General features: G+C 51.4%; 1 protein-coding gene across 1 annotated transcript; it reads left to right on the plus strand.

The window, feature by feature from the left end:
- Positions 1-1,598: 1,598 nt before the first annotated feature.
- On the plus strand, positions 1,599-24,694 carry wrap53 (WD repeat containing, antisense to TP53). The gene is given in 12 exon segments (XM_055630967.1): positions 1,599-1,783; positions 3,885-4,347; positions 8,949-9,047; positions 9,463-9,571; positions 9,737-9,825; positions 11,221-11,311; positions 14,255-14,387; positions 17,271-17,479; positions 20,514-20,617; positions 21,689-21,743; positions 21,746-21,837; positions 24,112-24,694. Coding segments are annotated over 11 exon segments (1,851 nt in total). The 5' UTR covers positions 1,599-1,783; positions 3,885-4,060.
- The last annotated feature ends 984 nt before the right edge of the window (positions 24,695-25,678 follow it).

Raw genomic sequence — 25,678 nt, forward strand, 5'->3', positions numbered from 1 at the left:
GGAATGAAATCGTACCGTGGGACAGGGCTATCACTGTTACGTTACAGTTGGCCAAGACATTGGCTGCATTTGGAGTATTGTGTTCAGTTTTTGTCCCCCTGTTATCGGAACTGACGCCATTTAAATGGAAAAGGGAACAGAGAAGATTTACGGGGATGCTGCTGGGACTCGATGGTCCGAGCTGCAGGGAGCTTGGGCTGGCTAGGACTCTATTCCTTGGAGCGCAGGAAGCTGAGGGGTGAGCTGACCTTGTAAAGGTGTATAAAAATCATGAGGGGGAACAGATAGGGTGATCGCACAGAGTCTTTTACTCAGTGTAAGGGAATCAAGAATCAGAGGATATAGAGCTTGATAGGAAAGGTTTAGAGGGAAGATAGTTCTTGTTCTTGTTCTTGGTTTCTTGGTCCTCCAAAATATTCAAAATGTAATTTAAATTGGAGGTGGTGGAGGGAGGACTTAAGCCAGAAAGGGTTTTTGGAAGAAAGAGCTACCTTAAATTTAGTTGTATCTGGTTGGGTAACTATGGTAGGGTGAAGATTATTCCATGCTTTAATTGTGCGGGGGAAGAACGAATTGCTGTACACATCTGTCTTGGTAGCTTGGAGCGCAGAAGGTTAAGGGGGGACTTGATAGAGGTCTTTAAAATGATGAGAGGGATAGACAGAGTTGACGTGGATAAGCTTTTCCCACTGAGGGTAGGGAAGATTCAAACAAGAGGACATGACTTGAGAATTAAAGGACAGAAGTTTAGAGGTAACATGAGGGGGAATTTCTTTACTCAGAGAGTTGTAGCTGTGTGGAATGAGCTTCCAGTGGAGGTGGTGGAGGCAGGCAAGATAGGCACAAAAAAGCTGGAGTAACTGCGGGAAAGGCAGCATCTCTTGAGAGAAGGAATGGGTGACGTTTCGGGTCGAGGCCCTTCTTCAGACCTCGGGTTTGGAGAGATGTGTTGTTACCCCACTATCTCATCCACTGGGGACAATTTACAGAGGGCCATTTAACCGACAAATCCGCACGTCTTTGGAGTGTGGGAAGAAACTGGGTTTATCCGGAGGAAACACACCCGATCACAGGGAGAACGTGCAAACTCCATGTGGTCAGAATCGAACCCGGATCTCTGGCGCTGTGAGGCCGCAATTCTGCCGCTGCACCCCGAGTTCTGAACTTATTTTTTTCCTTTTATTTTCCCCCCCAGCAGTGCTTGACACTAGTTTAAGAGAAAGGATATATCTTGTTTTATTTATATTTATTTATTTATTTTTTTTAAAAATAAATAAATTTATTATTATTTTTAAAAAAATTTTTTTAATTTTTAAAAAAATTTGAAGCAATTGTACAGAGATACAACGTTCGGGCACCTAAAATTATACAATTATTGTATAGCTTCATGTTTAACCTTATGATATATTAATATCTTTATATATATATTTTAACCTTATGATAAATTATGAAAATGAAAACAGAAAAGAAAAAGAAAAGTGGAGATATTCCTTGCCCCCCGTCCCCTGTCCCTCCTCCCCAGCCTCACCCAACCCAGCATCGGATTTAAATTTAAATTTGTGTTTATTTTTGCTAAGGTGAATATTCTTTTCTCTAAGGAACCAAGGCCCGGGGGATATAACAGCATCCGAGGGTTCTGCCCCTGTAAATGGCTGGTGGCAACTGATCATTCGACTGTCGTTCCTTCCTCTCTATGCACTTGCCTTGTCCCTTGAAGAAGACAAGGGCTCCTTGGACTGGTTCTCCTCCGTCTCAGCGCCCTGATCGTGCTTTGCACCCGGGGGTAAGTGCTTGCCTCTCGCCCCTTTGTGAGGATGGTGGGTGGCGGAGGCTGACACGATAGGAGTGTCGCGAAGGCTTCGAGTTAGGCCGCATGTATTAGCAGGGAGTGGAGGGCTATGGAACATCTTTAGAGATGAGGAGATCAGCCAGTCTGAGTCTGAAGAAGGGTTTCGACCCGAAATGTTGCCTGTTTCCTTCGCTCAATAGATGCTGCCTCACCCGCTGAGTTTCTCCAGCATTGTTGTCTAACTCCAGTCTGCAAAGACTGGGCCCTTTCCCACCCACCCATCTCCATTCACCCCTTAACAGCCTGACTGCAATAGAAAAAAATATAGATAAATATCTGAATAAATTAAGTCATTCGCCCTTCATTCACCCTTCTAGTTTAACTCACCACAACATAATTTTAATTCACCCTTGGGTGAACGCTGCACCAGTTTCAGAAGCACTGGTCTGATCTTAAGGGGTTGGACAGGCTAGATGCAGGAAGATTGTTCCCGATGTTAGGGAAGTCCAGGACAAGGGGTCACAGCTTAAGGATAAGGGGTAAATCCTTTAAAACCGAGATGAGAAGAACTTTTTTCACACAGAGAGTTGTGAATCTCTGGAACTCTCTGCCACAGAGGGTAGTTGAGGCCAGTTCATTGGCTATATTTAAGAGGGAGTTAGATGTGGCCCTTGTGGCTAAGGGGACCAGGGGGTATGGAGAGAAGGCAGGTACGGGATACTGAGTTGGATGATTAGCCATGATCATATTGAATGGCGGTGCAGGCTCAAAGGGCCGAATGGCCTACTCCTGCACCTAATTTCTATGTTTCTATCTACTCCAGCGGGTGTGGGTGAGGCTAACGCTGGGGTGTTGTGGACTGACAGAATGCGTTCCCTCCTTCTCCAGCTGCCCGCTGTTCTTGTTCTTGGTTTCTTGGCCCTCCAAAATATTCAAAATGGAATTTAAATTGGAGGTGGTGGAGGGAGGACTTAAGCCAGAAAGGGTTTTTGGGAAGAAAGAGCTACCTTAAATTTAGTTGTATCTGGTTGGGTTACTATGGTAGGGTGAAGATTATTCCATGCTTTAATTGTGCGGGGGAAGAACGAATTGCTGTACACATCTGTCTTGGTAACTTGGAGCGCAGAAGGTTAAGGGGAGGTCTTTAAAATGATGAAAGGGATAAACAGAGTTGACGTGGATAAGCTTTTCCCACTGAGAGTAGGGAAGATTCAAACAAGAGGACATGACTTGAGAATTAAGGGACAGACGTTTAGGGGTAACATAGGGGGAATTTCTTTACTCAGAGAATGGTAGCTGTGTGGAATGAGCTTCCAGTGGAGGTGGTGGAGGCAGGTTCGATTTTATCATTTAAAAATAAATTGGATAGTTATATGGACGGGAAAGGAATGGAGGGTTATGGTCTGAGTGCATGTAGATGGGACTAGGGGAAAATAAGTGTCCGGCACGGACTAGAAGGGCCGAGATGGCCTGTTTCCGTGCTGTAATTGTTATATGGCTATATGGTTATAGCTCAGATTCAGATTCAGATTCAATTTTAATTGTCATTGTCAGTGTACAGTACAGAGACAACGAAATGCATTTAGCATCTCCCTGGAAGAGCGACATAGCAAACGATTTGAATAAATAATAATAAGTGTCCGGGGGGGTGGGTGGTGATTGGCAGTCACCGAGGTACGTTGTTGAGTAGAGTGACAGCCGCCGGAAAGAAGCTGTTCCTCGACCTGCTGGTTCGGCAACGGAGAGACCTGTAGCGCCTCCCGGATGGTAGGAGGGTAAACAGTCCATGGTTGGGGTGAGAGCAGTCCTTGGCGATGCTGAGCGCCCTCCGCAGACAGCGCTTGATTTGGACAGACTCAATGGAGGGGAGCGAGGAACCGGTGATGCGTTGGGCAATTTTCACCACCCTCTGCAATGCCTTCCGGTCGGAGACAGAGCAGTTGCCATACCATACTGTGATGCAGTTGGTAAGGATGCTCTCGATGGTGGAATCACAAATTGGATCGAATGCCCTCGTCTGCTCTTAATTGGTTTGGGTTTGGTGTAGGTTTTGTAATCTATGTCGAGCTGACCATTTAACATTGTGTAAAAACAGGTCAACCTTCAGTCCAGTGCCGCCACGGTTGAGCCGCCGCTGTCCGTGGTGATGAATACGGTGCCCCGGCACAAGGCCTCCACCGTCTACCAGCACACGGCCTCCAGAAAGCGATCCAAAAACTTTAAAAAGCGCTACCCTTGTCGCACCAAGGGCGTGTGACCGAGGCGGCAACCATGGCGACGGACGCCGCAGCCGCCGGGCCCGACCCCGACCCCGGTGATGAGCCGGCACCGCGGCAGGAGCGGGAGGCCGAGGCCGAGCCTCCGGCGAAGGCCGCCAGGCTGGAGAGGGGCAGCTGCTCCCCGGCGGGGACGGGGGGAGGCGGGGACGGGGACCACGGCCCCAGTGATGTCCCACACTACCCCGAGCCCCTGTGGCTGGACGGAGGCAACCTCTACGAAGCGGGCGTGGACCCCGGGAGCGACGTGGAGCCGTACACGCAGGGTGGCAGCCATTACTGGTGAGTAACTCGCAACCGAGGTGTCTGCGATGGTTAGAGCAGCAGGTGGAACTGCTGCCTTAGAGCTCCAGCAACAAGGGTCCCATCCTGACCTCTGGAGTGTGTCAATAGTCTATTTAATTGTCATTTGGACCCCTGGAGGTCCAAATGAAATGCCGTTTCTGCAGCCATACATTACACACAAATAGACCCCAGACACAACATAATTACAGTTTACATAAACATCCATCACATAGCTGTGATGGAAGGCCAAAAAAACTTATCTCTCCACTGCACTCTCCCCCCCCCGATGTCAGAGTCAAAGTCAAAGCCCCCGGCTGGCGATGGCGATTGTCCCGCGGCCATTAAAGCCACGCCGGGTGGTGCGAGGTCGCACACCGGGTCTTGGTGTTAAAGACCCCGGTGTGCGCTCGCAGAGTCCCGCGGCCATTCCAAGCTGCGCGGGGCAGTGGTGTTAGGCCCCGCTCCAGGAGCTCTTCAACCCCGCAACTCGGGCGGGAGAAGTCGCCGTTGCAGGAGCCCCGAAAAGCGGTCTCCCTCCAGGGAGCCGCGGGCTCCCGGTGCCGCCGTCCGCAGACCCGCAGCAGAAGCCTCCGAATCAGCAGCGGCAGCAGCAGCAGCGGCAGCGGCAGCGCTCCTCCACCGCTCCACCCGCTCCGGTCTCGGCCAGCTCCGCGACGGCGATGGTGAGTCGTAGCACCAGAGTCCCCGGCTTCTTCCTGTTGGAGGCCGCTCCTCGTTGCGGCCCCAACGACAACTGAGACCCGACGAGAAAAGGTCGGGTCTCCAGAGCAGGGAGAGATTCAAAAAGTTCCCCCCCCCCCCCCTCCCACCCCACCCCCCACCCCCCCCACACACACCCCAACATAAAATAACAAAAACTACATAAAACACAGACAAAAATAATAAAAACGGCGGACACGTGTGTGTGTGTGTGTGTGTGTGCATGCGCGCCCATCTGTGTACCAGTATGAGTGTCATTGTATGTATGCGTGCTTGTCTATGCATGTCATTGCGCGTGCATGACTGTGTGCAAGTCTGCATACATGTCTATGCATGACAGTGCATGCATGACTGTGTGTGGGTGCGTATCTGTTCATGTCAGTGCGTACGTGTCTACATGTCAGCACGTGTGCATTTGTGCTTGTGCCATATCAGTGTGAGCGTGTCTGCGTACGTGTCTGTGTGTTAGTGTGTGCACACCTGTCTGTTCTTGCTTGTCAGTGTTCATGTGTGTCAGTGTGTGTGCATCGGTGTGTGTGCGTGTATCTCTGTGTCTGCCTGTGCGTGTGTGTGTGTATCTGCCACAGAAAGCTGTGGAAGCCATATCAGTGAATACTTTTAAGGCAGAGAAAGACAAATTCTCAATTAGAATGGGTGTCGAGGGTTATGGGAGAAGGCAGGAAAATGGGATTAGGAGGCAGAGATCAGCCATGATTGAATGGCAGAGTAGACTCAATGGGCCCAATGGCCTGACTCCTATAACTTGTGAAATGTCACCTCCCCATGTTCTTCAGAGATGCTGCTTCATAACAAGAGGATTTCAGTATAGGAGTAGAGAGGTTCTTCTGCAGCTGGTCTGGTGAGACCACATCTGGAGTATTGTGTACAGTTGTGGTCTCCTAATTTGAGGAAGGACATCCTTGTGATTGAGGCAGTGCGGCGTAGGTTCACCAGATTGATCCCTGGGATGGTGGGACTGTCATATTTGGAAAGATTGAAAAGACTAGGCTTGTATTCACTGGAGTTTAGAAGGATGAGGGGGAATCTTATAGAAACATATAAAATTATAAAAGGACTGGACAAGCTAGATGCAGGAAAACATTTCCCAATGTTGGGCGAGTCCAGAACCAGGGGCCACACACACACAGTCTTAGAATAAAGGGGGGAGGCCATTTAAGACTGAGGTGAGAAAAAACCTTTTCACCCAGAGAGTTGTGAATCTGTGGCCATTTGGGACTGAGATGAGGAGAAACTTTTCCACCCAGAGAGTTGTGAATCTGTGGCCATTTGGGACTGAGATGAGGAGAAACTTTTCCACCCAGAGAGTTGTTGTGAATCTGTGGCCATTTAGGACTGAGATGAGGAGAAACCTTTTCACCCAGAGAGTTGTGAATCTGTGGCCATTTGGGACTGAGATGAGGAGAAACGTTTTCACCCAGAGAGTTGTGAATCTGTGGCCATTTGGGACTGAGATGAGGAGAAACTTTTTCACCCAGAGAGTTGTGAATTTATGGAATTCCCTGCCCCAGCGGGCAGTGGAGGCCAAATCACTGGATGGATTGAAGAGAGAGTTAGATAGAGCTCTAGGGGCTAGTGGAGTCAAGGGATATGGGGAGAAGGGTTATTGATTGGGGACGATCAGCCATGATCACAATGAATGGCGGTGCTGGCTCAAAGGGCCGAATGGCCCCCCCCGTACCTATTTTCTCTGTTTCTCTGCTTGACCCGCTGAGTTATTCCAGCACGCTGTGCCCTTTAGTGAAGGCCACTCCACTCGAGACACAGAGGCTCGATTAACATGACCTTTCAGTGTCCCTGAACGCGAGATTCTACCAAACTCTCCAGTTCGAACCCGACACTTGGCCGCTGAATTGGCAGATTGACGGTACAAACAAGAGCATTGAAAACTAAACAAGAGGTCATTTGGCCCGTGTTTCACTTCTCTAAAACAGTTCCAACAAATCCCAGCTGTACACAGAGCAGCTGTGGTCTTAGCTCCCTCTGCATCCCGGAGCTTGTTCTGGGAAATGTCAAGATTCAAGATTCAATTTAATTGTCATTTGGACCCCTTGAGGTCCGTAACAGCCTTGATACCTTCCCCACAGTGTTAAGAACTACTCTGAAGAAGGTTCCTCGACCCGAAACGTCACCTAGTCCTTTTCTGTCACATGCTGAGAGAATGGAGTGGCTGGGCTTGTACACTCTGGAGTTTAGAAGGATGAGAGGTAATCTTATTGAAACATATTAGATTGTTAAGGGTTTAGACACACTAGAGGCAGGAAACATGTTCCCGATGTTGGGGGAGTCCAGAACCAGGGGCCACACACACACACAGTTTAAGAAATAAGGGCATAAGTGTTCGGCACGGACTAGAAGGGCCGAGTTGGCCTGTTTCCGTGCTGTAATTATTATATGGTTATATGTTCCTTCCTTATAGAAACATAGAAATTAGGTGCAGGAGTAGGCCATTCGGCCCTTCGAGCCTGCACCGCCATTCAATATGATCATGGCTGATCATCCAACTCAGTATCCCGTACCTGCCTTCTCTCCATACCCTCTGATCCCCTTGGCCACAAGGGCCACATCTAACCCCCTCTTAAATATAGCCAATGAACTGGCCTCGACTACCCTCTGTGGCAGAGAGTTCCAGAGATTCACCACTCTCTGTGTGAAAAAAGTTCTTCTCATCTCAGTTTTAAAGGATTTCCCCCTTATCCTTAAGCTGTGACCCCTTGTCCTGGACTTCCCCAACATCGGGAGCAATCTTCCTGCATCTAGCCTGTCCAACCCCTGTCCCACTTAGGAAACCTGAACGGAAACCTCTGGAGACTTTGGGCCCCACCCAAGGTTTCCGTGCGGTTCCCGGAGGTTACAGGTGGTTGCCGGAGGTTGCAGGTAGTGGAAGCAGGTAGGGAGACTGACAAAAACCTCCTGGAACTGCACGGAAACTTTGGGTGGGTTGCAAAGTCTCCAGAGGTTTCCGTTCAGGTCTCCTAAGTGGTCTCCAAAATTCTTAAGGGGTTGGACAGGCTAGATGCAGGAAGATTGTTCCCGATGTTGGGGAAGTCCAGGACTTCCGGCTTCTTTCCGGCGGCTGTCACTCTACTAAACAACGTACCTCGGTGACTGCCAATCACCCCCCCCCCCCCCCCCCCCCCCCCCCCCCCCGGACTTATTATTATTTTTTTTTTAATTCAAATCGTTTGCTATGTCGCTCTTCAAGTGATATGCTAAATGCATTTCGTTGTCTCTGTACTGTACACTGACAATGACAATTAAAATTGAATCTGAATCTGAATCTGAATCAAGGGGTCACAGCTTAAGGATCAGGGGGAAATCCTTTAAAACCGAGATGAGAAGAACTTTTTTCACACAGAGAGTGGTGAATCTCTGGAACTCTGCCACAGAGGGTAGTTGAGGCCAGTTCATTGGGTATATTTAAGAGGGAGTTAGATGTGGCCCTTGTGGCTAAGGGGATCAGGGGGTATGGAGAGAAGGCAGGTACGGGATACTGAGTTGGATGATCAGCCATGATTATATTGAATGGCGGTGCAGGCTCGAAGGGCCGAATGGCCTCTACTCCTGCACCTATTGTCTATGTTTCTATGACAGGGGCATAAGTGTTCGGCACGGACTAGAAGGGCCGAGATGGCCCGTTTCCGTGCTGTAATTATTATATGGTTACATGTTCCTCCCTAAGAAAATGTCCTTTTATTCCGAGGCCAGTGGTAGACCCTCCCCCCGAGTGCAAACAATCCTCTCCACGTCCACTCTATCCAGGCCTTTCACTGTATTGAGTGGAACAGGTCGCCTGTCTTCGGCTCTGCAGCGCTACCAAGCAGAGTGTGAGTGAGCCTGTTCTTTCCTGCCTCACACAGCCAGGTGGAGTACGACTTCAGCCAAGAGCCGCAGTTCCTGGTGGGGGCCTGGGAGGAGTACGCCAGCACCACGGAGAACTTCCTGAAAGGGTGCAAGTGGTGAGTCTTCCCTCTTTCCTAGCTTTCCGGGGCGCATCTGTAGAAGTTGGCGAGAGTTGTCGTCGGGGGGGATCCCTGTTGCAGATCAACAAAATGACCAACCCTTCACGGAATTTGGAGGAAAACCACCTCATATTCCGCTTGGGGAGTCTGCATCCTGGGGGTATGAACATTGAATTCTCCCAATTTTGTTAGCCCTTGCTGTCTCCTCCCCTTCCTCAGCCCTCGGGCAGTCGTCTCCTCCTCCTCCTTTTTCCTTTCTTCTCCCCGCCCCCCCATCAGCCTGAAGAAGGGTCTCAACCCGAAACGCTTCGCCCCATAGATGCTGCCTCACCCGCTGAGTTTCTCCAGCATTTTTGTCCACCTGGGATTAAATGGCAGGTTCTGTTACTGACTGGTCTTCTCCCCAACCCAGGGCCCCCGACGGTTCCTGTATCCTGACCAACAGCGCTGACAACACCCTGAGAATCTTCAACCTCCCCTCCGAGCTGTACGAGATGAGGTGCAGCGTTCTGCCTGAAATGGTGGGTGTTCCTCAACTCCGCAGCTTCCTCCCTCCCCACTCCTCCTCGCCAGAGATGCTGCCCGTCCCTCTGAGTTACCCCAGCATTCTGTGCCTATCGTTGGTTAAAAGCTCGCCACCTTGCGTTCTAGTTTGTGGTCTTTGATGCCACCGTCTGTCTTTGCAGAGGCCGGTGCTACGGATGACCGAGGGCGATACCATCTATGATTATTGCTGGTTCCCTGTCATGTCCTCCATGGCTCCTGAAACCTGCTTGTAAGTTGTGAATCTCGTCGAGCCTGCGTCATTCTATCATGGCCTATTAACTGTACGCGCAGTGCTTTTACACACGGTTGGCGCAGCGGTGGAGTTCCCGCCAGGGATAGAAACATAGAAAATAGGTGCAGGAGTAGAGGCCATTCGGCCCTTCGAGCCAGCACCGCCATTCACTGTGATCACGGCTGATCATCCCCAATCAGTACCCCGTTCCTGCCTTCTATCCATATCCCCTGACTCCGCTATCTTTAAGAGCCCTATCTATATAGCCAGATCACATAGACACATAGAAAATAGGTGCAGGAGTAGAGGCCATTCGGCCCTTCGAGCCTGCACCATTCGCCATTCAATATGATCATGGCTGATCATCCAACTCAGTATCCCGTCCCTGCCTTCTCTCCATACCCACTGATCCCTTTAGCCACAAGGGCCACATCTAACTCCCTCTTAAATATAGCCAATTAACTGTGTGGCCTCAACTACCTTCTGTGGCAGAGAATTCCACAGATTCACCACTCTCTGTGTGTGGAAAAAAAAAATGTTTTTCTCATCTCGGTCCTAAAAGATTTCCCCCTTGTCCTTAAACTGTGTGTGTGTGGCCCCTTGTTCTGGACTTCCCCAACATAGAAACATAGAAATTAGGTGCAGGAGTAGGCCATTCGGCCCTTCGAGCCTGCACCGCCATTCAATATGATCATGACTGATCCTCCAACTCAGTATCCCCTACCTGCCTTCGCTCCATACCCCCTGATCCCCTTAGCCACAAGGCCCACAACTAACTCCCTCTTAAATATAGCCAATGAACTGTGCGGCCTCAACTACCTTCTGTGGCAGAGAATTCCACAGATTCACCACTCTCTGTGTGTGAAAAAAAAATGTTTTTCCTCATCTCGGTCCTAAAAGACTTCCCCCTTGTCCTTAAACTCTGTGTGTGTGAGTGGCCCCTTGTTCTGGACTTCCCCAACATCGGGAACAATCTTCCTGCATCCAGCCTGTCCAACCCCTTAAGAATTTTGTACGTTTCTATAAGATCCCCCCCAGAGAATTCCACAGATTCACCACTCTCTGTGTGTGAAAAAAAAATGTTTTCCTCATCTCGGTCCTAAAAGATTTCCCCCTTATCCTTAAACTGTGACCCGCGTGGGATTTCTCCGGGATCGCCAGTTTCCTCCCACGCTCCAAAGACCGTGCGGGTTTGTGGTACAATTGTAAATTGTGTGTGTGTGTGGGATGGCGCTAGTGTGCGCGGATCGACGGTCGGCACGGACTCGGTGGGCCGAAGGGCCTGTTTCCGCGCTGCATCCGTCAACTAAACTGAAGTGTGTGCCGGGCTGGTGCGGGTGTGGGGATGGGACGCAGCTTCTAATCACCGTGTTGCCGGCGTTCCCTCCACAGCCTGGCCAGCAGCAGCCGTGACAATCCGATCCATGTCTGGGACGCCTTCTATGGTGACCTGCGAGCCACCTTCCGGCCATACAACCACCTGGCCTGCCCAGAGCACCACCCCAATCCTGGGTCGGCCATAAACCAGACTGGGGTGTGTCGGGAGAGGAACTGCAGATGCTACTTTAAACCGGAGATAGGCACAAAGTGCTGGAGTAACTCAGCAGAACAGGCAGCAGGAACGGACAGACAGGTAGAGAGAAAGAATGGATTAAGAAGGGTCTCGACCGTAAACGTTACCCATTCCTTCCCTCCAGAGATGCTGCCTGCCCTGCTGAGTTACTCCGGAATTTTGCGTCTTATCTTTGAGAGAAAGGTTGTAACATAGAAACATAGAAATTAGGTGCAGGAGTAGGCCATTCGGCCCTTCGAGCCTGCACCATTCGCCATTCAATATAGAAACATAGAAACATAGAAATTAGGTGCAGGAGTAGGCCATTCGGCCCTTCGAGCCTGCACCATTCGCCATTCAATATAGAAACATAAACATAGAAACATAGAAATTAGGTGCAGGAGTAGAGGCCATTCGGCCCTTCGAGCCTGCACCGCCATTCAATATGATCATGGCTGATCATCCAACTCAGTATCCCGTACCTGCCTTCTCTCCATACCCCCTGATCCCCTTAGCCACAAGGACCACATCTAACTCCCTCTTAAATATAGCCAATGAACTGGCCTCAACTACCCTCTGTGGCAGAGAGTTCCAGAGATTCACCACTCTCTGTGTGAAAAAAGTTCTTCTCATCTTGGTTTTAAAGGATTTCCCCCTTATCCTTAAGCTGTGACCCCTTGTCCTGGACTTCCCTAACATCGGGAACAATCTTCCTGTCCAACCCCTTAAGAATTTTGTAAGTTTCTATAAGATCCCCTCTCAATCTCCTAAATTCTAGAGAGTATAAACCAAGTCTATCCAGTCTTTCTTCATAAGACAGTCCTGACATCCCAGGAATCAGTCTGGTGAACCGTCTCTGCACTCCCTCTATGGCAATAATGTCCTTCCTCAGATTTGGAGACCAAAACTGTACGCAATACTCCAGGTGTGGTCTCACCAAGACCCTGTACAACTGCAGTAGAACCTCCCTGCTCCTATACTCAAATCCTTTTGCAATGAAAGCTAACATACCATTTGCTTTCTTTACTGCCTGCTGCATCTGCATGCCTACCTGCTGCACCTGCATGCCTTGTAGTCTCATGATGATTTGATATCCAGCCCACAGCGGTGGCGTCGCCTGTGAATCTGTAGAAAATGGAAGTGAGAGGCCAGGCCTGCCGTACGTAGTGAGAGGCCCGGCCTGCCGTAATGAGCAAAGACCCTACAAGCGAGCAAGATAGATCTCTCGACGACAAAGACGTAGTACGGTCATGGGTGATTTTCGGCCGCCATTTCCGTAACCGGCTTCCGTCTCCGCACCAAAGATCCCGTCGTCGCGGAGCAAAGAAAACTAGTGCGGAGACGGAAGCCGGTTACGGAAACATCCTCGTAAAAATAAAAGTTATTTGGGAAAAATCTTCCCACAAGCTGTTCCCCCGCAACGTCGATTACACCGCGGGTCGGGTGGGGTCCGGTTACTGAAATGGATGAAAAAAAGGCCCACCGTTCCGCTCCGCTCCGCTGCATACTACATGTCAGCCCATTGCAGTTAGCAGCAGTGGTCTATCTTGCTCCGCTATAGGATCTTTGGTAATGAGAGGCATGGCCTGCTGTAGTGAAAGGCCTGCCGTTGCCTGCTGCTGCTGCAGCTCCTGTGGGCACCCGAAAAAGGGACCACATCACCCCGATCCTGGCCTCTCTCCACTGGCTCCCTGTGCGGTTCCGTATACATTCCAAGACCCTCCTCTATGTCTACAAAGCCCTCAATGGGCTTGTCCTGCCCCCTCCTACATTAAAAGTCTTCTCGCCCACCACTCCACCTCCAGGCCCCTCAGATCGGCCGACTTGGGGCTGCTGAATATCCCGCGGTCTAGGCATAAGCTTAGGGGCGATGGGACGTGCCTTTGCGGTTGCAGCCCCTAGACTGTAGAACAGCATCCCCTTTCCCATCAGAACGAACAACCCCCTCCATCGACTCTTTAAGTCAAGACTAAAAACTTATCTATACTCCCAAGCCTTTCCTGACGTCCACTGAGCGAGGTCTATATGTATGTATTCAAGAAGGAACTGCAGATGCTGGAAGATCGAAGGTACACAAAATTGCTGGAGAAACTCAGCGGGTGCAGCAGCACCTATGGAGCGAAGAAAATAGGCGACGTTTCGGGCCGAAACCCAAGGGTTTCGGCCCGAAACGTCGCCTATTTTCAGATTCAGATTCAATTTTAATTGTCATTGTCAGTGTACAGTACAGAGACAACGAAATGCATTTAGCATCTCCCTGGAAGAGCGATATAGCAAACGATTGGAATAAATAATAATAAGTGTCCGGGGGGGGGTGGTGATTGGCAGTCACCGAGGTACGTTGTTGAGTAGAGTGACAGCCGCCGGAAAGAAGCTGTTCCTCGACCTGCTGGTCCGGCAACGGAGAGACCTGTAGCGCCTCCCGGATGGTAGGAGGGTAAACAGTCCATGGTTGGGGTGAGAGCAGTCCTTGGCGATGCTGAGCGCCCTCCGCAGACAGCGCTTGCTTTGGACAGACTCAATGGAGGGGAGCGATCGAGGAACCGGTGATGCGTTGGGCAATTTTCACCACCCTCTGCAATGCCTTCCGGTCGGAGACAGAGCAGTTGCCATACCATACTGTGATGCAGTTGGTAAGGATGCTCTCGATGGTGCAGCGGTAGAAGTTCACCAGGATCTTCGCTCCATAGGTGCTGCTGCACCCGCTGAGTTTCTCCAGCAATTTTGTGTGCCTTCTATATGTATGTAGTTTGTTTATACTATTCTTATAACAAATGCAAAGCACTTTGGCCAACGAGAGTTGTTTTTTTAAATGTGCACTATAAATAAATGTGACTTGACTTGACTTGACTGTGTGCGCTCTTGTGTTGTCAGGATGAGCTGACGTCCGCTCATTCCCTGTGCTTCACGCCCGACGGCGCTCAGCTCTACTGCGGCTTCGACAAGATGGTGAGGGTGTTTGAGACGTCTCGGCCCGGCCGGGAATGCGAGAAGAGGCCAACGATGGGTAGGTCTCTGGGCTCGCCACAGCGAACGCACACTCACCCCCCCTTTAATGATGGTTCATCCCAGCACCTTCCTCAACCCCGTCACCGGTGACGAGCTGCCAGATCACATAGACACATAGAAAATATGTGTCTATGTGATCTGGCAGCTGCACCATCGAGAGCATCCTTACCAACTGCATCACAGTATGGTACGGCAACTGCTCTGTCTCCGACCGGAAGGCATTGCAGAGGGTGGTGAAAATTGCCCAACGCATCACCGGTTCCACGCTCCCCTCCATTGAGTCTGTCCAAAGCAAGCGCTGTCTGCGGAGGGCGCTCAGCGTCGCCAAGGACTGCTCTCACCACCAACCATGGACTGTTTACCCTCCTACCATCCGGGAGGCGCTACAGGTCTCTCCGTTGCCGAACCAGCAGGTCGAGGAACAGCTTCTTCCCGGCGGCTGTCACTCTACTCAACAACGTACCTCGGTGACTGCCAATCACCACCCCCCCCCCCCCCGGACACTTTTTTTTTTTTTTAATTCAAATCGTTTGCTATGTCGCTCTTCAAGGGAGATGCTAAATGCATTTCGTTGTCTCTGTACTGTACACTGACAATGACAATTAAATTGAATCTGATCTGAATCTGAATCTGAAAATAGGTGCAGGAGTAGAGGTCGTTCGGCCCTTCGAGCCTGCACCGCCATTCAATATGATCACGGCTGATCATCCAACTCAGTATCCCATACCTGCCTTCTCTCCATACCCCCTGATCCCTTTAGCCGCAAGGGCCACATCTAACTCCCTCTTAAATATAGCCAATGAACTGTGTGGCCTCAACTACCTTCTGTGGCAGAGAGTTCCACAGATTCACCACTCTCTGTGTGTGAAAAATGTTTTTCTCATCTCGGTCTTAAAGGATTTCCCCCTTATCCTTAAGCTGTGACCCCTAGTCCTGGACTTCCCCAACATCGGGAACAATCTTCCTGCATCTAGCCTGTCCAACCACTTAAGAATTTTGTTCAAGAAGGAACTGTGCAGATGCTGGAAGATCGAAGGTACACAAAAAATTGCCGGAGAAACTCAGCGGGTGCAGCAGCATCTATGGAGCGAAGGAAATAGGCAACGTTTTGGGCCGAAACCCTTCTTCAGACTCCAGACTTCAGACACCCTTAACCATATAACCATATAACCATATAACAATTACAGCACGGAAACAGGCCATCTCGGCCCTACAAGTCCGTGCCGAACAAATTTTTTTTCCCCTTAGTCCCACCTGCCTGCACTCATACCATAACCCTCCATTCCCTTCTCATCCATATGCCTATCCAATTTATTTTTAAATGATACCAATGATACCAATAAGAATTTTGTAAGTTTCTATAAGATCCCCCCTCAATCTTCTAAATTCCAGCGAGTACAAGCCGAGTCTATCTAGTCTTTCTTCATATGAAAGTCCTGCCATCCCAGGAATCAGGCCAAGATTTCTTCCACAGCTTCCCTCAAACTTGCAACCTTATTTCTTGAATGAGTTTGTTTGAGGAGGTTATAGAACGAGCCGCTACGATATATCCACGGACATTCTGCGAGTTTGAAAACTCGGGACAATTAGTGTATAACTCAGGAAAGTTATTCAGGCCGTTAAGACTTATCCTACACACTAGGGGACATTTGTTTCTATTTATACGTTTATACCAAGCCGACTAGCTTGCAAACCTGCACGTCTCGAGTGTGGGAGGAATACAATACAATACAATACAATACAATTTATTTGTCATTTGAACCCCATTGAGGTTCAAACAAAATGTTATTATCTAAATAACATTATTGTCTAAATGGTGGCCGATTGGGAAAGGGGGAGATGCAGCGAGACCTGGGTGTCATGGTACACCAGTCATTGAAGGTAGGCATGCAGGTGCAGCAGGCAGTAAAGAAAGCGAATGGTATGTTAGCTTTCATTGCAAAAGGATTTAAGTATAGGAGCAGAGTATAGGTTCTACTGCAGTTGTACAGGGTCTTGGTGAGACCACACCTGGAGTATTGCGTACAGTTTTGGTCTCCAAATCTGAGGAAGGACATTATTGCCATAGAGGGAGTGCAGAGACGGTTCTCCAGACTGATTCCTGGGATGTCAGGACTGTCTTATGAAGAAAGACTGGATAGACTTGGTTTATACTCTCTAGAATTTAGAAGATTGAGAGGGGATCTTATAGAAACTTACAAAATTCTTAAGGGGTTGGACAGGCTAGATGCAGGAAGATTGTTCCCGATGTTAGGGAAGTCCAGGACAAGGGGTCACAGCTTAAGGATAAGGGGGAAATCCTTTAAAACCGAGATGAGAAGAACTTTTTTCACACAGAGAGTGGTGAATCTCTGGAACTCTCTGCCACAGAGGGTAGTTGAGGCCAGTTCATTGGCTATATTTAAGAGGGAGTTAGATGTGGCCCTTGTGGCTAAGGGGATCAGGGGGTATGGAGAGAAGGCAGGTACGGGATACTGAGTTGGATGATCAGCCATGATCATATTGAATGGCGGTGCAGGCTCGAAGGGCTGAATGGCCTCTACTCCTGCACCTAATTTCTATGTTTCTATGTTGTTTCTGCAGTCATACACACAAGAAAGAACCAAGACACAACACAATTTACACAAACGTCCATCACAGCGCATCTCCTCCTCGCTGTGATGGAAGGCAAAGACTTATCCCATTCCCCTCCCGATGTCAGAGTCACAAAGTCAAAGCCCCCGGCAGGCGATGGCAATTGTCCCGCGGCCAATAACGCCACGCCGGGCGATGCAAGGTCTTGGGATAAAGCCCACGCGGATGAACGTGCAAACTCCACACAGACACAAGGGTGGAAGCGGAGACTGTGATGACGTGACACGAATCCCACTTTCCCTTGCAGCCAAGAGGCAGGGCCAGACGGGCATCATTTCGTGCATCGCCTTTAGCCCGCAGCAGGACCTGTACGCCTGTGCCTCCTACGCAAAGACGGTGGGGCTGTACTCCATGGACGAGGGCGCCGTGCTGAGCGTGCTTCAGGGCCACCGGGGCGGCGTGACGCACCTGGTCTTCTCGCCCGACGGCAACCTGCTCTACACCGGGGGTCGCAAGGTCAGCTCATCAGATCGCTAGGGTTCAAAGCACAATCCGGCCAAACTCTCTCTGTATGCAGTAATTATTATATGGTTATATGTTCCTTCCTTATGCCCCTGTCCCACTTAGGAAACCTGAACGGAAACCTCTGGAGACTTTGGGCCCCACTCAGGGTTTCCGTACGGTTCCCGGAGGTTGCAGGTGGTTGCCGGAGGTTGCAGGCAGTGGAAGCAGGTAGGGAGACTGACAAAAACCTCCGGGAACTGCACGGAAACTTTGGGTGGGTTGCAAAGTCTCCAGAGGTTTCCGTTCAGGTCTCCTAAGTGGTCTCCAAAATTCTTAAGGGGTTGGACTGGCTAGATGCAGGAAGATTGTTCCCGATGTTGGGGAAGCCCAGGACAAGGGGTCACAGCTTAAGGATCGGGGAAATCCTTTAAAACCGAGATGAGAAGAACTTTTTTCACACAGAGAGTGGTGAATCTCTGGAACTCTCTGCCGCAGAGGGTAGTCGAGGCCAGTTCATTGGCTATATTTAAGAGGGAGTTAGATGTGGCCCTTGTGGCTAAGGGGATCAGGGGGTATGGAGAGAAGGCAGGTACGGGATACTGAGTTGGATGATCAGCCATGATCATATTGAATGGCGGTGCAGGCTCGAAGGGCCGAATAGCCTACTCCTGCACCTAATTTCTATGTTTATATGCATGGGGAGATGAAAGCACCGTTTGTGGTTCATAGAAACATCAGCGGGTCAGGCAGCATCTGTGGGGAACATGGATAGGTGATGTTTCACAGAGTGCTGGAGTAACTCAGCGGGTCAGGCAGCATCTTAGCTAAGGAAATAGGCAAAGTTTTCGGGCCGAAACCCATAAGGGTTTCGGCCCGAAACGTTGCCTATTTCCAGAAGGATTTCGGCCCGAAACGTTGCGTATTTCCAGAAGGATTTCAGCCCGAAACGTTGCCTATTTCCTTAGCTCCATAGATGCTGCTGCACCGTAACTCAGCGTGTCAGGCAGCATCTGTGGAGAACATGGATAAGTGACGTTTCACAGAGTGCTGGAGTAACTCAGCGGGTCAGGCAGCATCTGTGGAGAACATGGCTAGGTGACGTTTCACAGAGTGCTGGAGTAACTCAGCGGGTCAGGCAGCATCTGTGGAGAACATGGGACAGGGACAAGTCTTTGATGACATTGTACCTATCATCATGTTTACTCTGTCACTCCAGGAGTAGAATGATACCATTCGGCCCATCGGGTCTACACCACCATCCAATCACGGCCGATCTATCTCTCTCTCTCAACCCCATTCTCCTGCCTTCTCCTCATAACCCCGACACCCGTGCTAATCAAGAACTTACCGAATAGTGAAAGGCCCGGATCGAGTGGATGTGGAGAGGATGTTTCCACTAGTGGGAGAGGACTAGAGGGCACGGCCTCAGAATTAAAGGACGTTCCTTTAGAAACATATAAACATAGAAAATAGGTGCAGGAGTAGAGGCCATTCGGTCCTTCGAGCCTGCACCGCCATTCGATATGATCATGGCTGATCATCCAACTCAGTATCCCATCCCTGCCTTCTCTCCATACGCCCTGGTCCCTTTAGCCACATCTAACTCCCTCTTAAATATAGCCAATGAACTGTGGCCTCAACTACCTTCTGTGGCAGAGAATTCCACAGATTCACCACTCTCTGTCTGTGAAAAAAAATGTTTTTCTCATCTCGGTACTAAAAGACTTCTCCCTTGTCCTTAAACTGTGTGTGTGGCACCCTTGTTCTGGACTTCCCCAACATCGGGAACAATCTTCCTGCATCCAGCCTGTCCAACCCCTTAAGAATTTTGTACGTTTCTATAAGATCCCTCCCTCAATCTTCTAAATTCTCGCGAGTACAAGCCGAGTCTATCCAGTGTTTCTGCATATGAAAGTCCTGACATCCCAGGAATCAGTCTGTTGTCCAGGGCTGGCTTTGGTTACACAGAGGGTGGTTTCTATAAGAAGTTTCTATTAAGTTTTTTGGGAATCCTGCACCAGCGCTCCCAAATCCCTTTGCAACTCCGATTTCTGGATTCTCACCCCTTTTTGAAAATGACTACGCCTTTATTCCAACTACCAAAATGCACGAGTCCACACAGCTGGCTGCACTAGATTCCATCTGCCACTTCTCTGCCCAATCTCCCAACCTGCCCGACTCCCAAGATAGGGGATTCTTCCCGAGGAGCAAAGCACCCGGTCGAAGAGCTCAAGATCAGGAGCGTGGATGAAGGAACCGCAGACGCTGATTTACACTGAAGATGGACACAAAATGCTGGAGTAACTCAGCGGGTCAGGCAGCATCTCTGGAGAGAAGGTATGGGTGACGTTTTGGATCGAGGCCCTTCTTCAGACTGAGAGACTCCCTCTCCCCTGACTCTCAATCTGAAGAAGGGTCTCGAGCCGAAACGTCACCCATTTCTTTTCTCCAGAGATGCTGCCTGACCCGCTGAGTTACTCCAGCATTCTGTGTGTAGATATGGTCGAAACTAGCGTCTGCGATTCCTTCCTGCACATGTCCAGTGTCTGGAATATTGCAGATAGACTCCAAAGGCGTTCAGGTTTGTAAGTTAATTGGCTTGGTAAATGTAAAAATTGTGTGTGTGGGAGAGTGTTATAATGTGCGGGGATCGCTGGTCGGAAGGGCCTGTTTTCGCGCTGTATCTCTAAAACTAAAACACTAAGAACTAAAATTGGCAAAAAATGCTGGCGTAACTCAGCGGGCCAAGCGGCATCTCTGGAGGAAAGGAATGGGTGACGTTTCGGGTCGGGGCTTTCTTGCCTGCCATTGTCCATCTTTTCCCCTCTGAGGAAGGGTCTCGACCCGAAACGTCACCCATTCCTTCATCAGATCGAAGAAGAATCTCGACCCGAAACGTCGCCTATTTAATTCGCTCCATAGATGCTGCCTCACCCGCTGAGTTTCTCCAGCATTTTTGTCTACCTTCGATTTTTCCAGCATCTGCAGTTCCTCCGTAAACACCTTTCCCCTCTGCTCATTCTGTCCAACTTTGTGTCTCCACAAGGATCCCGAAATCCTGTGCTGGGATCTCAGGCAGCCCGGAAAAGTGCTGTTCTCCATGTTACGCTCAGCGACCACCAACCAGCGAATGTATTTTGACCTGGAGCTGTGAGTATCCTCGCCAGTCTTTCCTGTCCGCGATGGTCATCACGTTTTCCTCTCCCTTCCCCGCACCCCCCTGCCCTGACTATAGTTGACTTCAACACAAGTCAAGTCAAGAGAGTTTATTGTCAGTAGACAAATATGCTGGAGGTTCAGCAGGCAGTGAAGAAAGCGAATGGCCTGTTGGCCTTTATAACAAGAGCAGTCGAGTATAGGAGCAAAGAGGTCCTTCTGCAGTTGTGCAGGGCCCTAGTGAGGCCACACCTGGAGTATTGTGTGCAGTTTTGTGTGTGTGTGTGTGTGTGTGTGTGTTTCTGTGTGTGTGTGTGTGTGTGTGTGTGTGTGTGTGTGTGTGTGTGTTTCTGTGTGTGTGTGTGTGTGTGTGTGGTTGTGTGTGTGTGTGTGTGTGTGTGTGTGTGTGTGTGTGTGTGTGTGTGTGTGTGTGTGTGTGTGTGTGTGTGTGTGTGTGTGTGTGTGTGTGTGTGTGTGTGTGTTCTGTCTGTGTGTGTGTCTGTGTGTATGTGTGTGTTTGTGTGTCTGTTTGTGTGTGTGTGTGTGTGTGTCTGTGTGTGTGTGTGTGTGTGTGTGTGTGTGTGTGTCTGTTTCTGTGTGTGTGTGTGTGTTTCTGTTCTCTGTGTGTGTGTGTGTTTCTGTGTGTGTGTCTGTGTGTGTGTGTGTTCCCCTGTGTGTGTGTGTGTGTGTGTGTGTGTGTGTGTGTGTGTGTGTGTTTGTGTTTGTGTGTGTGTGTGTGTGTGTGTGTGTTCCTCTGTGTGTGTGTGTTCCTCTGTGTGTGTGTTCCTCTGTGTGTGTGTGTGTGTGTGTGTGTGTGTGGTTTAGCATGTTGTCCCTCGTGACCGCGTGGGTTGTCTCCCCGGGCGCTCCCCGCACGTATGACGGGGTCTCGTCGCCTCCAGTGGCCACCGCGGCCAGGCAGGGCTACCTGGGCCGTGTGAGCGGGGAGTGTAACTCTGCCGGGTGCCAGGCATGGGCGCTGCGTTTCCCCCATCCCCCCACTGACGGCGTGCGTTCTCTCTCTCTCTCTCTCCCCCCCCCCCCCCCCCCCCCCCCCCCCCGCAGCTACGGCCGCTACGCGGTGAGCGGCAACACGGACTGGGCGGTGTCCGTGTGGGACGTCACTCTCCCCCCCCCCCTCCCTGGGCCCCGACCCCCCTGCTGGAGCCCATCCTGCAGCTCCACACCCAACAGGACTGTGTCAATGGGGTCAGGTGAGTCCACACTAGGGGAACAACATACGGGGGGGGGGGGGGGGGGAGGAGGGGGTGCGGGAGAGAAAGGACGGGGAGGGGGGGGGGGAGGTGGGGGGGGGGGGGGGGGGGTGGGGGGAGGGGGAGGGAGACGGATAAATTAAAATGCACGCCAACGTATCTCTAAAGAAGGCGTCAGAGGTCAAGTCAATGGATATTGTTTTCCACTAGAGATTATTCAGCCTCAGAATTAAAGGACGTTCCTTTAGGAAGGAGATGAGGAGGAGTTCCTTCAGCCAGAGGGTGGTGAATCTGTGGGATTCTTTGCCACACAGACGGCGGAGGAGGCCACAAGTCACAGTGGATATTTTTAAGGCAGAGATACAGATAGATTGTTGATGAGTGCGGGTGTCAGGGGTTATGGGGAGAAGGCAGGAGAATGGGAGAGATAGATCAGCCGTGATCGAATGGCGGGGTGGACTGGATGGGCCGAATGGCCTAATTCTTCTTCTATCACTTTTGACCTTTTGAGATGTGCAGGGCCAGTTTTCCCACACAGGTGCCTGGAACGCGCTGCCAGGTTTGGTGGTGGTGGTTTTGGAGGCAGATATGATAGTGGTGCATGGGTATGTGTGGGGATGGAGGGGGTATGGGTGAGGGGCGGGGTGGGTGGCATCACGCATGGGGCAGGGACGCTGTGGACTGAAGGTGCCTGGAGTATTGTGTGCAGTTTTGGCCTGTTGGCCTTCATAACAAGAGGAGTTGAGTCTAGGAGCAAAGAGGTCCTTCTGCAGTTGTACAGGGCCCTAGTGAGACCACACCTGGAGTATTGTGTGCAGTTTTGGCCTGTTGGCCTTCATAACAAGAGGAGTTGAGTCTAGGAGCAAAGAGGTCCTTCTGCAGTTGTACAGGGCCCTGGTGAGACCACACCTGGAGTATTGTGTGCAGTTTTGGCCTGTTGGCCTTCATAACAAGAGGAGTTGAGTCTAGGAGCAAAGAGGTCCTTCTGCAGTTGTACAGGGCCCTGGTGAGACCACACCTGGAGTATTGTGTGCAGTTTTGGCCTGTTGGCCTTCATAACAAGAGGAGTTGAGTACAGGAGCAAAGAGGTCCTTCTGCAGTTGTACAGGGCCCTAGTGAGACCACACCTGGAGTATTGTGTGCAGTTTTGGTCCCCTAATTTGAGGAAGGACATCCTTGCTATTGAGGGAGCCCAGCGTAGGTTCACCAGGTTAATTCCCGGGATGGCGGGACTGTCATATGCTGAGAGAATGTGGAGCGGCTGTGGGCTTGTACACTCTGTGGAGTTTAGAAGGATGAGAGGAGATCTCATTGAAACATATATGAGATTGTTAAGGGTTTGGACACGCTAGAGGCAGGAAACATGTTCCCGATGTTGGGGGAGTCCAGAACCAGGGGCCACACACACACACACAGAGTTTAAGAATAAGGGGTAAGCCATTTAGAACGGAGACGAGGAAACACTTTTTCTCACAGTGAGAGTGGTGAGTCTGTGGAATTCTCTGCCACAGAAGGTAGTTGAGGCCACACAGTTCATTGGCTATATTTAAGAGGGAGTTTAATGTGGCCCTTGTGGCTAAAGGGATCAGGGGGTATGGAGAGAAGGCAGGTACAGGATACTGAGTTGGATGATCAGCCATGATCATATTGAATGGCGGTGCAGGCTCGAAGGGCCGAATGGCCTACTCCTGCACCTATTTTCTATGTTTCTAAGAGAGAGTTAGATAGAGCTCTAGGGGCTAGAGAGCTAGATAGGGCTCTTAAAAATAGAGTCAGGGGATATGGGTAGAAGGCAGGAACGGGGTACTGATTGGGGATGATCAGCCATATTGAATGGGGGTGCAGGCTGGAAGGGCTGAATGGCCTCTACTCCTGCACCTATTGTCTATGTTTCTGTGGAATTCTCTGCCTCAGAGGCCGGTTCTCTGGATACTTTCAAGAGAGAGTTAGATAGGGCTCTTTGAGATAGCGGAGTCAGGGGAGAAGGCAGGAGAGTGGTGAGTCTGTGGAATTCTCTGCCACAGAAGGTAGTTGAGGCCACACAGTTCATTGGCTACATTTAAGAGGGAGTTAGATGTGGCCCTTGTGGCTAAAGGGATCAGGGGGTATGGAGAGAAGGCAGGGATGGGATACTGAGTTGGATGACCAGCCATGATCATATTGAATGGCGAATGGTGCAGGCTGGAAGGGCTGAATGGCCTCTACTCCTGCACCTATTGTCTGTTGTCTATTGTGTATTGATCCTGTGTGGTACATCTCTGCTCCCCCGCACAGCCTGCACCCGTTCCTGCCGCTGCTGGCCACCACGTCGGGCCAGCGCCAGTTCCCCGAGCCCCCGGAGAGCGATGACGAGGGAGACGGCGTGCTGATGTCGCTGCGCCACGCCCGGGCGGAGAACTCGGTCAAGCTGTGGCTGTGCGCGGGCTTGGGAGGGGGGTGCGGGCCGGCGGTCAGTCCCGCAGCCGGTGGGGGTCCCGAAGTCGGGGGTCCCAGAGGGGGAGAGGAAAGTCACGCCATCGGGGACCCTCGGGACGAGGCAGGGGCCAGTGCTAGCTCCGGAGATCTGGAGGAGGGGAGAGCAGTCAGTCCCGGAGTCGGGGGTCCCAGAGGGGGAGGGGGAGGGGAAAGTCACGCCATCGGGACCCTCGGGACGAGGCAGGGGCCAGTGCTAGCTGCGGAGATCTGGAGGAGGGGAGAGCGGCCAGTCCCGGAGTCGGGGGTCCCAGAGGGGGAGGGGAAAGTCACGCCATCGGGGACGAGGCAGGGCTCGGTCCTGACACCAGGGGAGTGGGAGAAGAGACATCGGTCGATGCTAGCCCCGGTGACGTGGGGACGGGCAGAGTGGCCAGTCGCATAGCCGGGGGTCGCGGGGAGGACGTAGGGGTCGGTCCTGTGGGCCCGGAGGTCAGGGCAGCCGCCAGCCCCAACGCCAGAGGCCCCCGGGATGAGTCCGGAGATCTGGGAGCGCAGGAGAGTCCAGCCGTCACTCCCGGCTCCGGATGTCCGGAGGACAGGGCAGCGGCCAGTGGAGACGGGGGTCCGGGGCTCGGGGGAGCGGGGACGGTATCAGCCCAGGGGGCCCCTCCCGCTGCGGACTCAGCTGATGTTGGGGCCACTGGCGGAGATGCCACAGGCCACTCGGCCCCTAACTAGCTGGCCGGCCTGGGTTCCTGTTCCTCCATCCCATCTTACCGCAAGCTGGCTCTCCCCTGTTCCCCCCCCCTCTGTGGGAACGAGACCCCCCTCTCAGAGTGAAGTCACAGTGGGACCCTTCCCCACCCCCGTGTGGTCCTAACCCCCCCACCCCCCTCTCTCTCCCCCCCCTCTCTCCCCTCTCTTTCTCCTCCCCCCCCCCTCCCCCACTCTCTCCCCTCTCTCTCTCTCACTCCCCCCCACCCTCTCTCTCCCCAACCCCCCTTTCCCCCCTCTCTCTCTCCCAATTCTTTCCCATTCTCCCTCTCTTTCCCCCCCTCTCTCTCTCTCCATCTCACTCTCTATGTCTCTCTCTCCCCCCCCCCTCCCTCCCCCCCACCCTCTCTTTCCCATTCTCTCTTAACCCCCCCTTCTCTTCCCCCTCTCCCCTCTGTCTCTCCCCTCTCTCCCTCTCTCCCCTCTCTCTCCTCCCCCTCTGCCTCTCCCCCCTCTCCCCTATGTCTCTCCCCTCTCTCCCTCTGTCTCTCTCTCACTCACTCCCTCTCTCCCTCTCTCACCCCCTCTCTCTCTCTCTCTCTCTCCCCCCCCCTCTCTCTCTCTCTCCCTCCCCCCCTCTCCCTCTCTCTCTCTCCCTCCCTCTCTCTCCCCCACCCTCTCTCTCCCCTCTCCTCTCTCTCTCTCTCTCCCT

The sequence above is a fragment of the Leucoraja erinacea genome, unplaced genomic scaffold, assembly GCF_028641065.1.
Source record: "Leucoraja erinacea ecotype New England unplaced genomic scaffold, Leri_hhj_1 Leri_58S, whole genome shotgun sequence".
In the NCBI taxonomy this organism is placed as follows: Eukaryota; Metazoa; Chordata; class Chondrichthyes; order Rajiformes; family Rajidae; genus Leucoraja; species Leucoraja erinaceus.